This window comes from Ammospiza caudacuta, chromosome 10 (assembly GCF_027887145.1).
Source record: "Ammospiza caudacuta isolate bAmmCau1 chromosome 10, bAmmCau1.pri, whole genome shotgun sequence".
Taxonomy (NCBI): Eukaryota; Metazoa; Chordata; class Aves; order Passeriformes; family Passerellidae; genus Ammospiza; species Ammospiza caudacuta.
Genome location: NC_080602.1, coordinates 10255983 through 10277190, shown reverse-complemented (window position 1 = coordinate 10277190; position 21208 = coordinate 10255983). Strand labels below are relative to the sequence as shown.

Here is a 21208-nt window from a genome sequence, read left to right as displayed (position 1 = left end):
ATTGAACACCTATTCTTTATGTCTTACATCAAGTCCTGCAAACTTCACACCTGAAAAGAAACATTTCTTGTCACCTTGGAATTACTGTAATTGTTCAGTATTTGTTGATAAGAGGCTGAAAGGGGAATGTGCTGCTTGTTTTCCTCCTGGAGGGCAGGAAACAGCTGCACATGTTCCGGAAGAGCTGGGGGGTCACCAGGAGAGAATTAATCCATAGGTAGCTCCTGTGGCTCTATCAACATCATTCCTATTTTAACAAATTAAATTTTGGAGCTATTTGAAGTTTTTGGGAAAATTAAAAGGAGTGTTGCTTGTAAAGCCATATTTTTATGGGATGGGTTCTGCACTGGTAGGGAATGCTGGTGCTGGCAATTGTTTATCCAGTGTGAACAAATAATGTCAATATTGTCCATAATGGGATGCACACACACAGTCTCCTGGGAAAATGCTGGAAAACTGGAGGTGAAAAGGACCATGACCAGCTATGGAGCGAATCTTGTGATCTGTACAGCAAAGCACTAAGTTGCCTTTGAGGCTAACAAGTCAGGCTGCCTTCTAATAAATCTTTTCTTCTAGATCCAAGGAATTTTCCAGAGCTGTGCTTGAAAAATGGCATTTAAATACCAACTTTTCAAGATCTCCTAGCTTGTAGAAAGTGTGGAGTGGGTGCACTGACCTTGCCCCCATGTCTGTGATATCCCCAGTGAAAAACTGGGATTTAACAATGTTACGTTGACCAGGATTGTTGAAGGTGCAATAATGTTGTGTTGACCAGCTGAGTCTGTCAGCACACCTTTATGGATGCTGCCTAGATTTGCATAATGCTGAGAGATGGGATAAGTGTTGTCACAGTTAATAAACTCCATGGGTGTTTAATCCTCGTTAGGGCTTCAAGTGGTTTTGGTGCTCGCACTCACTTTCCAGTTGTGTTTAAATCCACTTCTCATTAACTGAGGCTGTGCTCAAGGACTGGAGTCTGAGCACTGTGACCTTCCTGAGGTGCATTTTTCATAGCAGTGCCCCAAAACAGATAGTGCTGTCCAATGTGTGTGTGCAAAAAGGGCATCTTTTCTATGAAAAATGGGTTTGGGATTTTTTATCTTGCATTTATTGAGAGCAGCATGTGGTGCCGGCTGCACTCTGGGAGTTTCAGTGATGGAGTGAGGCTCAGAAACCCTCCTAGGCAAACTCAGATATCTACATGGCTGTGCAAATATAATATTAAGTTGTGTTTTGATGCTCATAAAAGCTGCCCAAACCCAAGTATCCTTCCACCACCTTTCTCTTCTGTCCTGGATCAGTCTATGCTGTCCTCCACCTCAGTTATGAGGGAAGATGGACAAACCTCTCAATGAGCTGAGATGCTTGAGGTCTTTAGAGACCTGTAGCTATCTCATAAATACCACTTTGGAATGATTCTTTCTTGGAATGGCTTAGTGCACCAATACCCTGCTCTTCCTAAGTGATGAAAAAGTGATGAGCTTTGCTTTGTTTTGATCTTCTAATTTTCTGATTTTGTGTCAAGCAATGCCCTGAACAGAAGCAGTTTTTCATTTTAGTCCAGCTCTTTGAAACACAATGTTAGAGGAAGTATTTATTGGTTACAAAAGCCCTTCATCCATGGATTTGTTTGGGTCAAAAATGCTTAAAGCTGAACACCAGAGGTCACTTTCTGTTCCAGATACTCTCCATGGTTGGGTTGGTTTGATGGAGTCATTGAGAAGAGGATCTGTCTCTTGTATTTCAGTCCTACTCTGGATCTGGGGCCCACACTCCAGAAAATGTTCCTCTTGGCTATGAAGGGTGTGGCTAAACCCACAGAGCTTCCAGCAGCATCTTGATGGCTTTGTCCTCAGAGAAGATCCTAAGTTGAAGGAGGCCCACAAGGATCATCAAGTCCAACTCAGTGGGATCTCTTTGCTTTCTGCTCCCTGGCACATGCAGGCACTGAGATATTGCTGCAATTTTTGATCTTTGCCTTTCAAAGTCCTTCAGCACTTGTTTCCACCCACCCTCTGTTCTCTGGGCTTTGTTTATTCCCCTTAGTCTGAAAAATGTAAAATATTTGAGGTTTTGTTGTTCAGATTGAGCTGTTGCCGCTCTTGCTTGTGTGTTAGGTCAGTCAGCAGTAAAAACACTGAATCTAATAAGGATCATGGGGGGAATTTACAACAAAATCATGTGAAAATGTCTGTAAAAGGTTAGCTGAGCATCTTGGAATACCCTGCTCTGTCACTGACCCATGTCTCCAAGTGCTGTAATCCACACAGCTTTTCAATCCCTGCAGGGATAGAGTCTCACCATTTCCCTGAGCATCCTGTGCCAGTGCCTGACCAACCTTTCCACCAACCTGAGCCTCCCCTGACACAGATTGAGGCCATTCCTTCTTGTCCTGTCCCTCATTCCCTGGGATCAGAGCCAGAAGGTCCCTCCTGAGCCTCCTTTTCTCCAGGCTGAGCCCCCTCAGCTGCTCCTGGTGCTCCAGACCCTTCCCCAGCTCTGTTTCCATTTCTGGCTCCAGCCCCACAATGTCTTTTTTGTAGTTTTCAATGTATAAGTTTGGTGGGGATTTTAATTCACCTGCTTTCCCTGGATTTTCTGGGTGCCAACAAATATTTTGAATAATTCCAGCTTGAAATTTCAGCCCTCAGCTGAGTGCAGAAGGGCAGGAGTGAGGGATCCTGCCTGGAGCAGGGGGTGCTGTGGGATGGCAGCAGATTTGCTTAAATATATTTAGTGACTTTGTAATCTCAGTTCTTAAGAATCTCCTGTGTGTGTACAAATGTGTTTTACAGAGGCTTTTAATTTGAGCAAATTTGGGTTCCTGAGATTACATCTTTTCCAGCCTCTAAAACACAGGCTGCTGCTGCTGGAACTGTAAGTCCTTGTTCCAAAGCACTTCAAAAGCAGATTTTAATTCTTAAGCCTGTCATCCCCTTGTTCCTTTTAACAGAAGATATTTCCAGAAGTTTATCTATTTTTAAGGTGGCCTGAATCTGATGCTGATCATAACAACTTTCAGTACAGTTAATTTGGCTATGAAATCTCACAAAGAACTCAAATATATTTTATCAGGATCTTAACAAAAGCAATTGGCCAACCCAACAAGTGGAGTTTCTGGCATATAATAAATAATATATAGATCCTTTCTAGCTTGATAAGCAGGAAAATATTGATTAAAACCTTGTCTGTAGCTTATTTCCTGATCTTCTGAGTCAAAGCACGTTTGATCTGTCTCAGTTTGGAATCAGCAATATTTTTGTGTGGGTGCAACATATCCTGCTCCCTTTGATCCCCAGAGATTTATTTTGGCATTGCAGCAGCTATTTTTATTTTGCTTTGTGAGGGAAATAAAAATGGTTTGATGAGCATCACCACGTTCCAGATCTGCCTAAATGTCACATAAGGGGACTTGTGGAAGAGACCAGAAGCTGTAGGTGTTGACCTGAAGACAAACTGTATGTGATGTATAGGATATAGTTCAGAGACTAGAATTAATTTAAGGTATGTAGGATAATACAGAAATAAATTATTTGTCATTAAATAAAGCATAAAATCTTATTTTAAATGCTCTGCTGCAGCTCCTGAGTTTGAAAAGAAATAATATTCCCTGATGGTCTCGAGATTGGGTAGTTTTGGAATCTGTTTAGGATAGTGAGGGGCTATATTTAGAATGTGACATCAGTGAAGATCTCTTGATAAAGTAAATATTTTACAGAAATGAAATAAAAAATTCAAATAAAAAAAGCCTCCCCTAAACCCTGAGTCATTTAAAATAGGTTCATTTCAGTGCAGGTATTTTTTAAATAGATGAAGGCAATGTGCTCCATCCACTCGGTATTCTCAATATGTTGCTTTGCCAGGAGTTTCCTACCAGCTCTTAGGATTAAACCATTGCTTCTAAAAGTGGCTTTTGAACACTTTGGTGTTGTATTTGTGGGAACACTTTGGTGTATTTGTATTTGTGCAGGAAGGAAATGATGACTCTGACTCCATGTTCTTAGAAGGCTAATTTATTATTTTATGATACTAGAATATATTAAAGAATACTAAACTAAATTATACTAAAGAATACAGAAAGGATACAGACAGAAGGTTAAAAGATAATAATGAAAATTTGTAACTGCTTCCAGAGTCCTGGCACAGCCTGACCATGATTGGTGATTAAATCAAAAACAATTCACATGAAACCAATCAAACATTCACCTGTTGGTAAACAATGCCCAAACACATTCCAAAGCAGCAAAACACAGGAGAAGCAATCAGATAATTATTGTTTTCATTTTTCTCTGAGGTTTCCCAGGAGAAAAATCCTGGGCAAAGAGATTTTTCAGAAAATGTGATGGCGACACTTTGGGATCTGGGCCACTGGTTGTGGGACCCAAACATAGCAAGGAAATCACCTTTCCATGGCTTCCCAGCTTTCCATGTAGCTGAGACCAGTTTGGGAATAAGAGCAGTGGCTCATCCCCCAGCCTGCACATTCTGGAGGAAAATGGGCAGTGCTGGTGCCAGGGAAACTTCCCAGTCTGACCATTCAGGAGACTCGTGGCAGTCACACTCCCAGCATTCCTCAGCACTGCAGTGGTGCAGGCTTAATGATATCCTAGTTTATTTTGGAAAAAAAACCAACAGGGACATTCAGGGGTGAAGTCCTGCACATCCCTGTAGCCTCTAATAAAAGGTAATGAAAAGTATTGTGACATAAACCCATATATGATGCTGTAGGAGAAAAAACTGTGTTCTTTTTGGCTTTAAATAGAGATGGAGTTTGTTTTTAATTGCACGTTAGAGCAATTAATTGGGCTGGTTTATGCCAGGACAAAGCATTAGGGCAGTGAGAGGCATTCCTGCATCTTGGCCTTAGGTCTTTCCCCAGAGACTGATTTTTCTGTGGCACTGATTGTCTTCCAGCTCAATGAAAATAGTGTAGATGGAGCCTTGAATTTTCTATTAATTGCTGAGATATTCTCTCACATTTGAGTAAATTAAAATAAAAAATTAGATAGCAACCTCCCCCACCCAAACAACCCATGTTGTTTTTAATAAAAACAGCCAAAAACCCACCCCAACCCTTTTTCATCAGTAAAGAAAAGAAAAAGCAGTTAGTGAGAACTGGAGCTCTTTGTGTTTGAAATGCAGGCTGCTTTCCAGCCCTTGTTGGAGAACTCCAGCATTTCAAGTGCTCACTCTTTAAAATTGCTGTTTTGGTCTGAGCTGCACCAAAATCCTCTTGGTGCTGTTGCTCACCTATTTGCATCACATGCTTGTTTTCAGTTGTTTTTTGGGTGAGGAATTCCTTGCTAATTATGGCCATATTTTGTAGTTACCTTGTGATGTCACTTTTTATTGCCACCACTTTATGGTTAGCAGCATACAGAGGCTGTGAGCATCCTCAGCCACAGAACCATGGAATTGTTCAGGTGGGAAAGGCACTCTGAGCTCATCCTTCCCAACCATCCCCCAGCAGTGCTAAGGCCACCACTAACCCATGTCCCCCACATCCACACCTCTGTTAAATCCCTCCAGGAATGGGGACTCCACCCCTGCCATGAGCAGCTGTTCCAATGCCTGACAGCCCTTTCCATGAATAAATTTTTCCTAATATCCAACCCAAATCTCTCCTGGCGTGGACTGTGTTAATCCCTTCTCCTATTCCAGCTGAACAGAGAGGAAGTGAGACCATGTGCTTAATAGCAAAACATTGGCAGAATGGCTCGTGGTCACACTAAATGCTGCTATCTCTGAAAATCTAGGAAAAAAAGAGGTGGGAGTGAGCTGATTGAAGATAAATGATGCTACATGAGCTTTAATCCTTCCCTTGGGGTCAGTGACATGAGGCCACTCAGATGATGTTCCTCGAAGGGAGCATTGGTGAGAAGGATTTCAAGGCAATGTGTGACAAGCCACTGATTTGTTACAGTTCAGGGTTTAATTGAAATAATTACATGGGAATCTTCTAGTTCCTTTTTTATTCTTCTGCAGTGGCTAAAATGAACCAGAGTGTAGCAGTCATGGCTGGTGCCATAAGTTTTTGGGTGATTAATATGTACCAAAGCTCTACTCGTGGTGATAATTGAAACCAAGAAAGAATCTCAAGCAGCAAGAACAAAGATAACCTTTAAATAGAAATTCCTGCTTTCTGGGTCTCTATGTAGGTGCCTGTCCAAAAGCCCAGGGATCTTCCTTTGATCTCAGCTTTCATCCCATCAAGCAGAATCTCTTTGATCCTGGCCATGGTGGGGATGACCCTTTCTCAGCTCTGTTATTCCTCTCTCTGGGAGAGCTGCTGGAGGAGTGCTGAACCTGCCTGCCATGATTTGTAGCTCCCACTGGTGGTACCTGGAAAACTTCAAGTTTTCAGGAACCCTCAGATTTACCAGAGGGGTTTTTAACCTCCCTTTTTGTAGCCCTTCTGCTGGTGCCAGGCACTACCTGTCCTGGCCTGTGCTTTCACATCTCTTGCTGTCACTCCTGTGCAAAATCCACCCTTCTCTTTCCTTCTCCCCCAGGAAACTTTTCAAGGATCTTGGTGAATTTATTATATTTAATGTGTGTATTTATTTTCTTTCGTTTTGCCACCAATGATGGGATTTGGGGTGGGATCTTGTGTATCATCCACTCAAGTGCATGAAAGAAACCAAGCCAAGGTCAGGGGCACATCCACAGCCCTGGGATTACACCCAATTCCCTGTGCTGTTATGACCATTGACATACATGGCCTAAATTAAAATAGCAGACAGAAGCTTTGGCAAGGGAGAAATATGAACATTGGAAGTGGGAGCTTGAGAAGCAAAAGCCATTTTAGTGCAGAGCAGGAATCATTTCCAATCACCTTTTTTCTTTTCTGTTCCAGGCCGTGACCGTGCGGAATTCCATGGCCAAGTCCCTGTACAGTGCCCTGTTTGACTGGATCGTGTTCAGGATCAACCATGCCCTCCTCAACTCCAAGGACATGGAGGAAAGCACCAAGGTAACACCTCAGCAGCTCTCATGGCTCCTCTCTTGGGTTTTAAAATAGATAACTGAGTGATAAAACATTACCCAGGCGTGTTGCTTAACATGAAGTTAATTTTTCCTCGGATCATAGCTGAGTGCATCATTATTCTAAGTGGTGCTTGCTGAGCTGAGAAGGATGAAGCACCTGAAGAACTGTCAGCTCAAAGCAACCAGGGAAGAGATTTTGTTGTAGCCACAAAAGCCAGTTCCCCCACCCACTCCAGGAACAATGGCAAATATTTTCCTCCTTATGTGTAAAACTAAAGGGCCATGTATAATTCAGAGGGGAAAAAAGGGAATTCTTGCTGCTGCATTTTGGTGAAGTTGCTCCCTGATGAGATTATGAACGAGGTGGGTGTCTGTAGGTACTGAGGTAGTACAGTAGAAAAATGAATTTAAAGAAAAGAAGCCATGAAGCTGGTGGGATGCTGTACCATCTTCCCAAAGAATTGATGGAAGGAGTGACATGAAGTTTCCTGCAATAGCAGGGCCTGCATGCTGTGACCCAGCACATCCTCCCTAACCCTCTCATGTACTCATCCACAATCCTCAGGCTGGGGAATACTGACCCCAAAATCTGTGTCCCTGCACGCAGGCACTGCCAGCTCTCCAGCTACCCTTGTCTTGGGAATCTGGGACATGGTCCAGCAGCATGTGGGGCTTTTTGGGGGGTTGTGCATACAAACTAAAGTCTCAGCTGCCAAAAGGAGGATTTTTGCTGAGCACTGACATTTGGATTGTGCCATAGGACTGAAGTTGCAGAGACTCTCAGTGTAATCACTCCTTTATTTAATTCCAAAAAAGGGTTGTGGAGTGTAATTGTGGACTGGAAATAAAAACATGCCTATGAAATCTGGTTAATGTGTTTTCCTGACAAAGAAGGGTTGTTACAGTGATAACATCCAGCGAGCCTTCTGACTGCACATGCTGCCTCTCCCTCTGTTTAATATTTTACCAGAAATGTTGTGTTCTTTCCTGATTTTTTTTCCAAGTAATCAAAAGTTTTGTCTGGGCTGTCAGGAAAAAACAAACCACACTGTTTACATATTTGGTGAAGCAGAAAACTGGATTTGTTTTGACAAGGAAATGCATCTCAAATGCTAATTATTTTTTATTTATGACCCAATGATTCTTTAAAATTATTATCTGTTCTGTAATATTTAAATACAAATCAGTCTAGGACACTCTTGTATGCTTAGTCAGCATGGCTGTGAAAGTGAGGCACCACAGTAGCTGTTTATGGGCAATTAAACTTTTGATCCCAACCTCAAATCTCAGCAGGTAAGAGCCAGAACAGCCCAAATTCCTGCTTTTCTCCAACATTGCTGCTGCACATTAACTCTCTGCTTTCTCCAGCCAAGACTCCCATGGAGTGTGACCATCTTCCCCCTTGCCCACCTCTGTGTGTCATCTCATGAATTCACAATTCACAGGTTTCTGACCCTTTTTTTTCACCCCAAATCGTAATGATAATATCCAGGTCAGGCAGCAGGAGCTGGGAGTGGTGTTGCCCCTGTGCCAGAGCAGATCCACCCATGCTGGCAAATGCCCAGGACCTGGAGCTGCAGAATGTGCTCATACCCAGACCCAGGGAGGCAATCCTGGGCTGTACTTGGGCCAGAGTTCCTGAAGCAGAAAAGCAGTGCACAGAATACCAGGAAATATCTGCTGCTCTAGGCACAAGCATAGTTCAGTTTATCTTCAGAGTCCTCTATTAATTGGATTGATTCCCACAAATCCCCCAGAAATCATGAAAATGCACAAATCCTCCCCATTTTAGGGGTGGAGATGGTGAAGAAGAGATTTATGTGCATTTCAGAGCAGCTTTGTTAAACATTGACAGCCAATTTTCCCTTGAGTGGTTCTACCCCGTCACCTCCTCAGCTCTATTTTTAGCCCCCAACTTGGGTAGTTCCAGCACAGAGAAAGGAGAAATGTGTCCCTGGACTGGGCAGGGCTGGGAATAGCTGCTCCTTTGCCCTTGAGGAATAAAAAACATTGCTGCCAACAAGGGTCTGAGGGCATCCTGGGCCCTGCAGCTGCCATGGAGGCACCAACCAAGAATCACCACCATGGAGAAACGGAGCCAACAACTGATCTGGTTTTTCCTCCCACTTCCCAATCCTCCTGAATTCCTTTTCAGCTCATTCTTGGAGAAACCCCAGATGAGAATGCAGGTCCTCCTTAGCTTCCCATGTGTTGTTTTGAGGTTGGGCAACACCAGTTGGGTGACTGGGAGGTGGACTGGGAGCAGTGGCATCTCCAAACCCTCCTTGTTGCAAGGCAAGACCTTGGCACATGGGTGGCATCTCCTTGCTGCCAGCCAAAAAAGTCTCTTAAACACATCAAATCTCTGATTTATGAGAGCAAAATAGAGCCTTGCTCCTCAGAAACTCCTGAATGTGCAATGGGTGAATAACACGTGACTCACCCTGCAGTAAAAGTCCCAGATTAATCCCAGCCCATGCTTGACACTGATACTCCTCTGACTTTTAAGATGCATTCTGAAAGAATCCTGCAGGTTTGGAAGGTTCAGAAAGTGTCAGATGATGGATTTGGGGCACAGAGCTTTCTTTTATAATAATCACATTATGCAGAGGTAAAACAAGACTCCAAACCATCTCAATTTAGAGTGTGTGTGGGAGAAGTTGAGGAGAAAAATTAATAGAAGTTTCTCTCTTCATCAGTGTAGATTTGATTTTAGTGGGACAATGGGAACCAAGATCATTTTCAGATCCCAATATGTGTTTATTTGATATCAGCAGTAAGGAGAAGATCAAAAGATGAAGCTGGGCAAAGAAAAATAAACACTCGGCCGTTGTTCTTCCATATTGTCCAGCAAATATTTGGAAGATGTAAATCAGACCTTTGATATCCAAATTTAGTTAAATGTGCAGTGAAATATTTTGGGAAAACACAGTGGGATTTGGCTTATCATGCTTGGTGACAGGATTTCTAGCATATTATTTCTGACCCGAGTTGTGAATGTGTTATTTGATACCTCCTGGTTTATGGTAATGGCAGAGCTGCCATGGGTCGGATTTGCTCTGACTCCCTTTTCCTTCATCTTCTCTCAACCCCTTTCAGTTCCTTTTATGGACTCATGATTGCCTACAAGCTGTCTGAAATTTGACCTTTATTAATGAGGCCAGAGACTTTTCTTTCTCTTGAGAACAAGATTACTAAACCTCTCAGAGCCTCTTATTGAATTCTCCTTCCATAAATCAGGTTAGGAATTGCTAGAAGTCCATCTCACCTCTTAAAAATATAGAGTAGAGATCATGGTGGATCAAAAGGCATTTCTGAGGGTGCTTTTAATCTTTCCCCATTTGGTTCTTGTGAAGTGTCTTAATTTCTTCCCAAATCACCCTGCTGCCATGCTTGGATGATGTGCTGCATTCATGGGGATGATGGTGAACTCATGGCTGTGAAGAAAATTAAAATTAATGGCCATGAAGAAAAATTCATGGTTGAACACATGAATTCATGGCCATGAAGAAAATTCATTTAAATTCAACCAACCAGTTAATTCTTGGCTTTTTGACCTGAAGCAGAGGAAGAATTGCTGAACATGCAGGGTGTTTATTGTGCATCAGTTCATTAATTTTAGGTCCCAACTTCCAAGTTTGTAGCAAATCACTGTGTTTCACTTTACATATAGGTCATCTTATATATTGGGGTGATGTAGGTTGGAGTGGTCCTGTTGGATGAAGTGGTGATGGATTTTGGGGTTTTGGGGAGGGATTTTTTGCAGTATTGGCTTTGGAATATTATAAATGAAAAGAAATTACTAAAATGACACGATGTAAAAAAATTTAAAATGGCAACAAACAAGATTTTCCCCCTGAATTTGTAGCAAACCTATTTGTGATTGCCAAAATGTACCTCCATGGTGGAATTACATCACCAGTGTGTATTTGGGGCAACATAAATCAGCTCCAGTGATCCCTATTTATTGGCATTTTGGGAACTGGAGAGCATGGGGCTTCAAGGTCATCATTTGCCAAAAGCCCTTAAAGCTCATGCTCTGTGTTTAAATGTCATGGCTGAGACATTTTAAGAAAAGCATGAGGTAATTTTTCATCATCTCAAGCAGCAAGTGCTCACTGACCCAGGGTTCACCCAAATTTTAAAAATCCTCACAGACATGCACTTTTAATCACAGGAATTTTGAAATGCTAATTAATGCAGTCACACTTTTTAATTTTATATGTTAGTTTTGATAAAGAAACAGCATTAACACACAGACTAGACTTGGCAAGTCAAGCTCTAAGTTATCTTTGTGTGATTTCCTCATGGCACCTATTCAAACGACAGATTTGGAGCTGAAGACTTAAAAGATTTGTAAATTTTAAACTCCCTTGATTATTTTTTTAAAATATTGGGCTGCAAAATTCATTCTAAACCAATTACACACTTTTTACAGACAGTTTAGCAAAATTAATTTCTGTATATGTAAATGGAAATGGTGTTTTTTCACCTTGCCACAAGAATTGACTTTGTACTAGTACATTTGTGCTGCTTTGTCAGGGACAGAGAGTAGAAAAACAGCCATAAATTCAAAATTTCTCAGGTTTTAAAGTTTTCCCAAGTGGCATCCATTGGCCCCATTCTTTTGGGAGCAAAGGACAAATGACTGTTTCACTGCAGAGCTCTGCCTGGATTTCTCTGGCATGAAACTCTGCAAAAAACCACACAGTTTATAATCTGTATTCTGGAGGAGTTTGGTAGTTACAAACACAGGGATGTGAGAAAAATGCTGGTTTACTCTGTATAACAACCATGGCAGAATTAACCATCCTCCTCCTGGATGCGTGGTTTGATACCTGCAGTGGTTTTGTGAAATGCAGATTATTTTTATAATAATATTTTTATCATGTTAATTCTGTGTGTGTTTAATTTTAGGTGTCAGCAAAAAAAAAAATACAGCTTTAAAATATAATATTTCTTTTATAACTGACAGGGCTATTTTTTGCTGTATATGACTCTTCTGTTTTGCTTTATAAGTGTATTTCCACACCCACATTGAAATATATTTGGTACCAGTTTCAATGCAGTAAATGAACCAGGATTTGAAAAAAGGGAGAGGGTTTTTGTGCTCAGTTGTTTCATATTAAATTAAGTTTGTGAGAGCTTTAAGACTTTGTTCAGATTGAAGTCTTCACTCAGGCAGGGGCTTAACTATTTCCACAGGGCATCAACACGATGCTTTTGAAAGTGGTGTCAGTAAATTCATTAATAGTCTGGAAGTGTGAGCATTTTATCTTCCAAGTCTTGTTTGTATATGGTGGAATAGAGACTTTTAAGTAGGGGAATTTTTTGCAGCTCTTGTATATTGTGATGATGAGCTTGAACAGCAGTGAGGTGGTTGGGATTGGGATTTGCAAAGGAGATGAGAAGAGTCACTTTGTCCTGTTTCCATCATCAATTTTTCCATGGATAATATAGATAAGATATGATCCAATAATCATACAGAGAGTTTAAGAAGAATTCCTCCTGAGATGTATTTAAAAAATGATGAGGCAGATTTCTGCCTGGTGAGCAGGATTGCCACATCCATTGGGACAAGCAGGAGAAGATGCTGGACCTCAGGAAGCAGAGGGTGAGAGTGAATCCCTCTGCCAGGCTGTCCTTGGTCCACTGGTTCCCAATTTCCATCTTCTGGTCAAAGAGCTGTTTCTCATGGGTGTTTTGTCAAGTGATGCAAACTTCTGGGAAAGTGGCCAAGGGCCCTCATCCCTGTCATGGCATCAGGGAGGTAGAGACTGACTGGCCCTGGAACAGGGAGAAAAGCCTGGAAAAAAGATGAAGTAGTCAATGAGCTCTTGGAAAATGGTTTAAAGACTTATGTTTGTGCTTAAATGCTTTGTTTGTTGTGCTTGTGCTTGTCCCAGTGGCCAGAGTCCAGGTCAGACAAAGCTCCAACTCACGGCCCAGCGGCCGCTCTGCCCACGGCAGCCGTAGGTGGTTCCCTGCTCAGCAGTCAGGCACAGAGGGAATATTTTCCTCCCACATTGTGTGACGTGTTGAAAATGGACAAAAGGCAGTGTGGAGAGGCCTGTGGACAGTCTGGTTTGTGTTCCTGGCAGTGGAATTGGTGTTAGAAAATCCAAAGTGCAGGTAATACCATAGAACTAAAACCAGCTCATGTGGCAGCTCTCAGGTTTGTTGAAGTGGAAAGGAGGGAATATTTCTCCTCCCTACTTAAGGCTTGGCTCATTTGACCAGTGCTGATGTTTTTACCTCTCTTATTAATTATTTAATTAATTGTAATGGGTGAAAGGAGTATTTGTATGAGGTGGCTTTGTTTGGATCCCAGAGCATGGTGCTCTAACAAGCTGTCTTGGTGGAGCTCTCCCCAAATGTGTCCTTCAGGCTCTTCACTCCTTTTCTGATGACAGCAGCCTTTCTGGGTGGGCACAGTATGAGTTTTATTTATAACACTAATTATGGATTAGGTGTTTAACACGACAGTCATGTACAGGCATGGAAGCTGCAGCAGAAACTGTATCTTGAGCTTGTTTTTCATCCCAGCTCCCTCTGTGATGAGGTTTATTTGCTGACACATCCCATGTCCCTCTTCTTCCGGGTTTCCCAAATCCATCTGACAGGCAGAAGGCTCAAGTTTTATGAAACCCAGTACCCACACAAAGGAGAAAGTTCCACATTTCTGCTCCCATCAAGGGTAGGAAGCACAATCTGAGCCAGGAGGTGATGGGTTGGTTGCACTCACCTGTGGGCCAACATACACCTGGCCAGAGGTCAGCTGCCTGTCCTTGCCTGGCTGGTGTGGGGAGAGGAAGGGGCCAGGAGGATGCAAAGCAAGCAGGGATTTCACTGCAGCACTGAGCTCTCTTTACCAATATAGGAAACTTGGTGCACCCACATCTTGATGAGCATCTCAAGAGGTAATTGTAGATTAGAGACCAAACAGGCATTGGCTCTTCAATTTGGGAAAAAGCCTGGAGTGAGATATGGCTGAGGTTAACAAAATCATCAAAGTGATGGGGGAAAAAAGGCTCTTTAGATTTGTTACTGGCCAAATCCTGCAATTTATATTATGGGTTATGGATTTAATAAAAGTAAAACTTCCCTATTGTGAACTTATGGAAGTTTGTTAGAGAGAATGTAGGGCTCATAGTACCAGTGGGTTCCAAAAAAAATGGGATGGTCCCTCTTTACACCTCTCTTGCCCATGAACTAAAGGAGCCCAGAGATGTCCCTCTGTATCCCTCATCCCAAACTGGCAGGAGCTGGTGGAAAAAGGTGCCAGAACACAGAAGAGCCATGTGGACACAGCCAGGTGTCACAGAGGCAGGGCTGGGCCAGCACTTAGGGCTGAGTGTTAGTCAGGGCTTTGGGGTCTCTTTTTCAGCAGCATTATTATTATTTTTGTGTTAATTCCCCCCTTTCAGGGAGGCAGGAGTGACTCAATGCCCCCAAACACCAATCCATTGTCTGATCCATCTGACAAACAAGGTGGATGCTTTATTTGTGACACTATTTCAGTTTTCACCAGGAGAACTAAAGATTATTTCCATGGGAAGCTCTGAGGCATTGGAGTTTCTTTTTGAGGTTTGCAGCTGGAGTGGGTTTGCTTGGACACTGCTTTCACCTTGGAGGTGTGTTTCCATGGATTGTCTTCACCATGCAAGCTTTTTTTTTCCCCATTTTTCCCTTCTGAAGAGCAATACTCTTAAATCCAATAGAATAACTTGGAAGAGGCTTCAGGTTTCTTCAAAGATGGCCATTTGTTTGTAAATAAGAAAAAGAAATCACCTCTTGAAGGGCTTTTCTCTTAGAACAAGCCCTTTTGTCCAGATATCTAAAGTTACACGTTGTCTCTTTGATTTGGAGGAGTCTGCCAAATGGCACAATATCAACAATTCTAGTAAAATTCTTACTATTAAGTATATTTAATTCTGTCTGTGTGCTTTTGATTATGTACTGTGTACAAATAATCCACTTAATGTGATTTTATTCTAATCCTCACTCTTACTTTTCTTGCAGACTTTATCCATTGGAGTGCTTGATATTTTTGGGTTTGAAGACTATGAAAACAATAGTTTTGAACAATTCTGCATTAACTTTGCCAACGAGCGCTTGCAGCACTACTTTAACCAACACATCTTTAAACTGGAACAGGTAAGTCCAAAAATATTTACTCTCTAATGCCAGTGAATATTGACATGACTTTGTGGCCCTGATAAAGTTCTGAAATTGTCCCTTTCATTCTGTTTTGTTAAGGAGCGTACTCTGAATTATTCCTATTTAACTTCTAATTGATCGTATGACAAACTTCCACCTGTAAAATAAAACCCAGCCAGGCATTTGCTGGTTTAAAATAAACATTTTGTCTTCCAAAAACATCATGAAGACCTTAACCACTGTTCTGTTGTCTCCTTGATACGTGCTCAGAGGTCTTATCAAGGAATGAGCAATTCCTTCCTTGCCTTTGCCTGGACATGCTGCTGTGCCATTTGATACCACATAAAAGTTATTTTTCGGTATCTAGTTAAAAAGCCTTCCCAATCTTGCAGTGGTTTTTTGCCTTCCAGTGTTGATTTTTGGGGAGGGAGGGGAAATGTTACTCTCATGTGTTCTCAGAGGTCAGACTTGAGATCTTAGCTCAGCTTATGATCTTCAATAGCCCTGGCAGATTGGGAAAGGCTGAACTTTAAGCTTTGCTTTATGTATGTTAGGACAGGGTGTTGCTTTCCAGCCTCAAATTTATGCACTCTAAGAGAGACACCAAAAACACAGGCTGCAATCCAGCTGGTAACACACACAAGATGGTTTAGAGTGATGGGAGGAGGCTTCTCCATTTGTTATCCAGCAACAAGCAGGACAAGAAAACTGAAAGTTTCAACATCCATGTGTTGTTTCATGGATGGACAGCTATTATTGAGCTGTACAACACAGGAAATGTGTTAGAGACCTTCAAAATGCTTTTTATTTTTTACTTGCCAGTCTGCATGTCCTCTCTCCAGGTGAAATCCTTCTTGGGGGAGGACAAGGGGAACCCTCCTTATCATCATTACAGAATTAACCCAACCCTTCCCAAAAACCCTGATGGTTTTGTTTTGGGCTTCTCCAGTGTTCTCAGAGTTTGGAAAATGCAGAAGAAAAAGTTGCCTTGAATATGAGGATGTTCAAAAAACGAGTGGGTCACTTACGGAGTATTTGTTCATGAGTTTGATGGTTTCTGTTTATCTCTTTGGTTTTGGTTAATAAGGTAGAGCAGAGCTGCTCAAAGCCATTTAATTTCAGTTTTTTAAGTGGCCTTTGTATGTAGGTGTGCCCTACTCAATAGATGCTCTAATAGTGGGATAACCTGTCTATTTCTAGAGACAGGTTTGTTTTCCCATTGTCCACCATAAAAATGCAAATTTTGATGCTGTCACAAAGCCAAACCAACTGTTCTTTTTATAAATGTTGCCATACCCTCCCTAGAAGAGACTCAAGGAGGGAGGATCGTTCCTGAAAGCTGGAGAGACATGATTCCTCCATGAGGTGGGGTTTCAGCAGCCTCCTCCAAGATGCCATCAGCCATGAGGGAATTCCTGTTATTGGGCTGGGATTTCTTAGTGGATCAGTGCTCCCCCCCAAGCCTGGGGGATACACAGAGGTCCTGAGTGCAGCAATCCCTAATTCTTCTTGGAGCAGCTTCAGAGCTCATTAGCTTTCCTTTCTCCTGGAAATCTGTCAGGCATGTGAAGTCACTGGAGTCAGTGTTTGCTCCATGGATGTGAGGAGCAGTTGTGGAGCCATCAAACTGCAAAGGGCCCATTCCAACTCCTAATGCCTGAGCACGTCATCCTCCTGGATCCTGCCTGGAGCTCTGTGAGCTCTGCTGCTGGAAAATTCAGACATCTTGGCATAGATTGAGTCTATAAATACAAGTAATCTGTGCAGCTGCACAAGCACTGATCCTTGGGTGAATGATTTGGATGGTTTAACCATTTACTTTCCCTGGAATTCCAGCTGCATGTGGAGGAGTGGATTAGAAGGAAAGAAAACTTAAGGACTCATGTTCAGATCTTGGGTCTTCATAATGTTCTTTGTTCCTCACTAGCCCAAAGGTTTTTTAATGATAGTCATGAGTCTACAAATGAAGACCAGGGAGTTAATATTGTGTTTCTAGGGAGCAAAATAGTTCTGTTACTTTAAAATGTGAATTTATCTGAGGTATTTGTATCTTTATAAGGGTTTCTTTTGTGTCTTGGTGGTAGGGACCTGAAATGGATAGATCCTTCTCTGAATCCTCAGCTCTCCAAAGCTTGCAGGAGGCTGAAGAGAAATTGCTGAGATACCCAGACACCTCTGCCAAAAAAATAAGTGGCAAAATTAAATAGTCACTGAGGATTTTTCTTGAAATCCTAATAGAATTTGTCTGCCAGAGCTGCATTTAGTCATGATGGAATTGTTGCCATGACATGCTGTTGATGTTATGGAAACCAAAATACCCACCACTGTCCTCTGGGAGAACCATGGGATTATCTTAAATTTTATTCTCTTTTTTTTTCTACGGTGAAATCTAATACAATGTGTCTGGTAAATCTTTTTTTAAACCTGCTGTCTGAAGATGGCACTATTTCCAGTGGTTTGCAAACAACCACCAAGGCATCCCTGATCTTCAGGCTGGTATCTCCCAAAAATACAGCAGCTCTTCAGTTTGGGGCTTTTTAGGGCATTGTGCTAAATAATTGCTGCAGATGAAGTTTGGAGGTTTAGTTTGGAGGTCACCAGTACCACACCACTATGATATGAGTTTCCTCCTAGTTTCCAGGTCCTTGGCATTTTAAGGGCCAGGAGTACAAGTTTTTATTTCTTTATGTATCCCATTCTCCAAACTTTGTCATCTTTGTCCTCACTGATCTTCCCCATACCTGCCGAGGCTCATCTGGTTCTCTCTACCTCACCCACCTTTCCCTGTTTCAGCTGATGCTTTGCAAAGATTGAGGACTCATCCTGTAGCTTTCCATCCCACAGGTCTTGCTATTAAAGTTCTTTTCTACTTCTTTTTCCAGCTTTTGCTTACCCACCAAACTTCAGTTTCAAGGGCATGTTTTTATTGTTTAAAAAAATCCATAAATAACCAAGGTAGAGGCTGAAAAAATTACAGAATTTGGAGTACAATCAATTGGCAGGAGCTCAGGTGTTCAGTGAAGTCTATTTTCTGGTGGAGTCCCAGGTGAGCTTGGTGTCCCAGCCAGTAAATCTCAGCCTGAAAAATTGAATTTCATCATGATAAAGCATCCTATGGAATGTTTCCTCAGCCATCCAAAACTCTGTGAATATTTAGGGAGGTCTGTAGAGTTTACTGGTCCTGTGCAATAGGTGGAGAAATCCAGTAGTCTGGATTAAGTCATGGTGGTGTTTGGTTGGAGGAGTGATTTGATGGTCTTGGAGGTCTCCAACCACCTCTGAATCCACCTCATGATTCTGAGGAGCAACAGCCCCCAGGAACAGGACACTCTAAAATGAGTTTAGATAATTTACCTAAATATTACATTTAGAATTTAATGTGGGAGTGAATTAATTTTAAAAAGCATCAATCTCAAATATTTAAATTCAAAATAAATGATGAAAAAAGGTCTTTCTCCTACTGCTTGGAACACTCTTCCTCTCCTTCCAGCGAGGGATTTTTCTGTATCTCATTACTGCTTAGGCGTTAACGCCTCTTTATAGCCTCTGAAGACAAAAGCCAACCATCAGAAGTCAAGCATTGAGTCCTGGGAGGCTCAGTTCAAATTTGTTTTCCTTGGAGATGGGAGAGTGGCTGCCCTCTGAGAAATGTTGGCCAGCTGTGGGCCACATGACCCGTGGAGAAAGAACAAGCTACACAAGTTATTGATTTATTATTTGGCAGAACTCCATCGAGTGCAGCTCATGTTTGGGAGAAGAGGATGATGCTTAGAGTACATAAATTATACTAATAAAAATCAGGATGCTGAGAGCTGTTTAAATGGTATCTGCAGGGCAGGAAGATTTCAAAGCACATTAGTGAAATGAAGGACAGCTCTGATCTGTGCCAGGGTGGGTTGGGGTTGGGCATCAGGAGGAAGTTCTTCATGGAAAGGGTGGTCAGGCATTGGAGCTGCCCAGGAGGTGGTGGAACCCCCATCCCTGGAGGGGTACAAGGCACTCCTGAATATGTCACTCAGTGCTCTGGTGACGAGGTGGGGATCAGGCACTAGTTGAACTCAATGGTCTGGGAGGTCTTTTCCAAGCTCAGTGATTCTGGGATCAGACCCCCAGAGCTTTGTCTTCTGTCCTTCCAGCATCCCTGAGTCCATGGATGTTGCATGGCTGGGACTGGGGGGCTTCATTTGCCACCCACTTGTGTCTGGCTTTCTCCAAATGGTGAGCAGTAAATATATAAATATAATATATAATGTGTGACCTGTAATAGGATATATCCTAATCTCTTATATTATTTATATATCCTCTCATACCATAAAGTAGATTGAGTTGGAAGGGATCTTAAAGATCATTCAGCTACTCATATGGAATTTCTTAACTTTTAATTTATCCCTGATGCAGAGAAGTGCTGCATCTGGCAAGCCCACCCCTCATCCCATGCTCCTTGCTGTAACTCTCCAGTTCACAGGTGCTTGCTCCCAGTGCCTTTGTCCCTCTCCCAGGCCACCATGATCCCCTGAGCTTTTTTCCTCTCCTCTGAGCTCTTTTTCCAGGTAGATGATGTTTTCTGCTGATTGTGGTTCCTACTCAGATGTATTGGCTAAATAAATGCACAGACTGTGCCAGGGATAAAAGCTTTTACTTATTAGTGGTACAAGAAGGGTTTGGAGTGCCAGGACGAGGGGGAATGGCTTCCTACTGCCAGAGGGCAGGGTCAGATGGAATATTGGGAACTGTGAGGGTGCTGAGGCCCTAGCAGAGGTTACCCAGAGCAGCTGTGGCTGCCCCATCCCTGGAAGTGTTCAAGGCCAGGCTGGACAGGGCTTGGAGCACCCTGGAACAGTGGAAGGTGTCCACAAGATCTTGGAAACAGAAGATCTCTAAGGTCTCTTCCAGCCCAACCATTCTGTGTTTCTGTTGGTGGATTTTCATAGGACACAGTTGTGCAATGTGACCTCTCCTCTTAAGCAAGATGATGAGCAGGAAATCTTTAAAAGCCTCTAAAATACTTCAGCCAACCTAAAAATGGTCTTATTGTGGCAGGACTGGAATCAAGAGTGTGTTAATTGACACAGGTGTGGAGTGGGACTGAAAGGGGGAGGAGATGTTCAGCCTCAAAGATCAGTCTGGTCCTCACCATGACCACTGTGGAGGTTCCTCCTCTGATTTCCTAACTCTGATCCATCTTTCAGGGTGCTGACAGTGCAGATACAGATATTTCTTTTCCTCTTTTATTTTGATCACAAGAAATTAAAGGAATTGGTCCCCCAGCAGATCACACAACAATGTTAAGCTTGTGCTTTTCCTGGCTGTGTAAGGGCAGCTTGGGAAAAAGATGTTTCTGCAGAGGGAGCCCATGGGATCATGGCAGTGTGTGTGCTGCCAGCTGAACCCTGCAAACCCAATTCTGCCCATTTTGAGAGCAAAATATAATTTATGATTGAAACTCTGTTGCCATCGCAGTTCAGGGAGCTGATTTGAGCACAGAGATGGATGGTTTGGAGATGGCACTCCACACATGATTTTCAGGGCTGAGCCTGCTGGTTTAAAACACTTTCATGATGGAGAGTCCAAATTCCAGTAAATTCAAATGTACAGCAGGGGGGAGGATATCAGTGGGTGAAACATCAGAATAAAACCAAATTCATGTGGCATTTGATGAGGAGCTGCTGAAATAGTCACCTGGAAGGAGAGAGAACTTTGGCTTCAAGGGAAGGCTCCTCAGCTTCCCTGCACTGCCTCATGTTGTCATGGACAGAGGGGGCCTTAAAAACCTGTTTATAGCTCATGTACCCATAGAGAATGTGGTTAAGTATTTATAGTTGTTGTGTCTGTAAGCACATGGTTAAAAAACATATGTGTTATATATTTATATTTATGGCTGTGTCTATAAATTCCTTTTCTACTGAAATTGAGAACAAACATAAAAATCCTCATTCCTAAATGAAACCATCAGCCTCAGCATCTTTTCCTGGAGGGATGTTGGGAACTCAAGGCATCCACCCTGTCTGCAGCACAAGCAGACTGAGCACCAGACTTTGGTCTCAATCATTTAGGACCTTTC

General features: G+C 42.4%; 1 protein-coding gene across 1 annotated transcript in view; it reads left to right on the top strand.

Moving 5' to 3' along the window:
* The window catches only part of MYO9A (myosin IXA), a 175817-nt gene that overhangs the window by 98679 nt on the left and 55930 nt on the right, over nt 1–21208 (top strand). Inside the window, exons 10-11 of the mRNA XM_058811168.1 lie at nt 6857–6973; nt 15010–15144. Of these exons, the coding sequence (XP_058667151.1) occupies nt 6857–6973; nt 15010–15144 (252 nt within the window). The remainder of the gene's footprint in view (nt 1–6856; nt 6974–15009; nt 15145–21208) is intronic.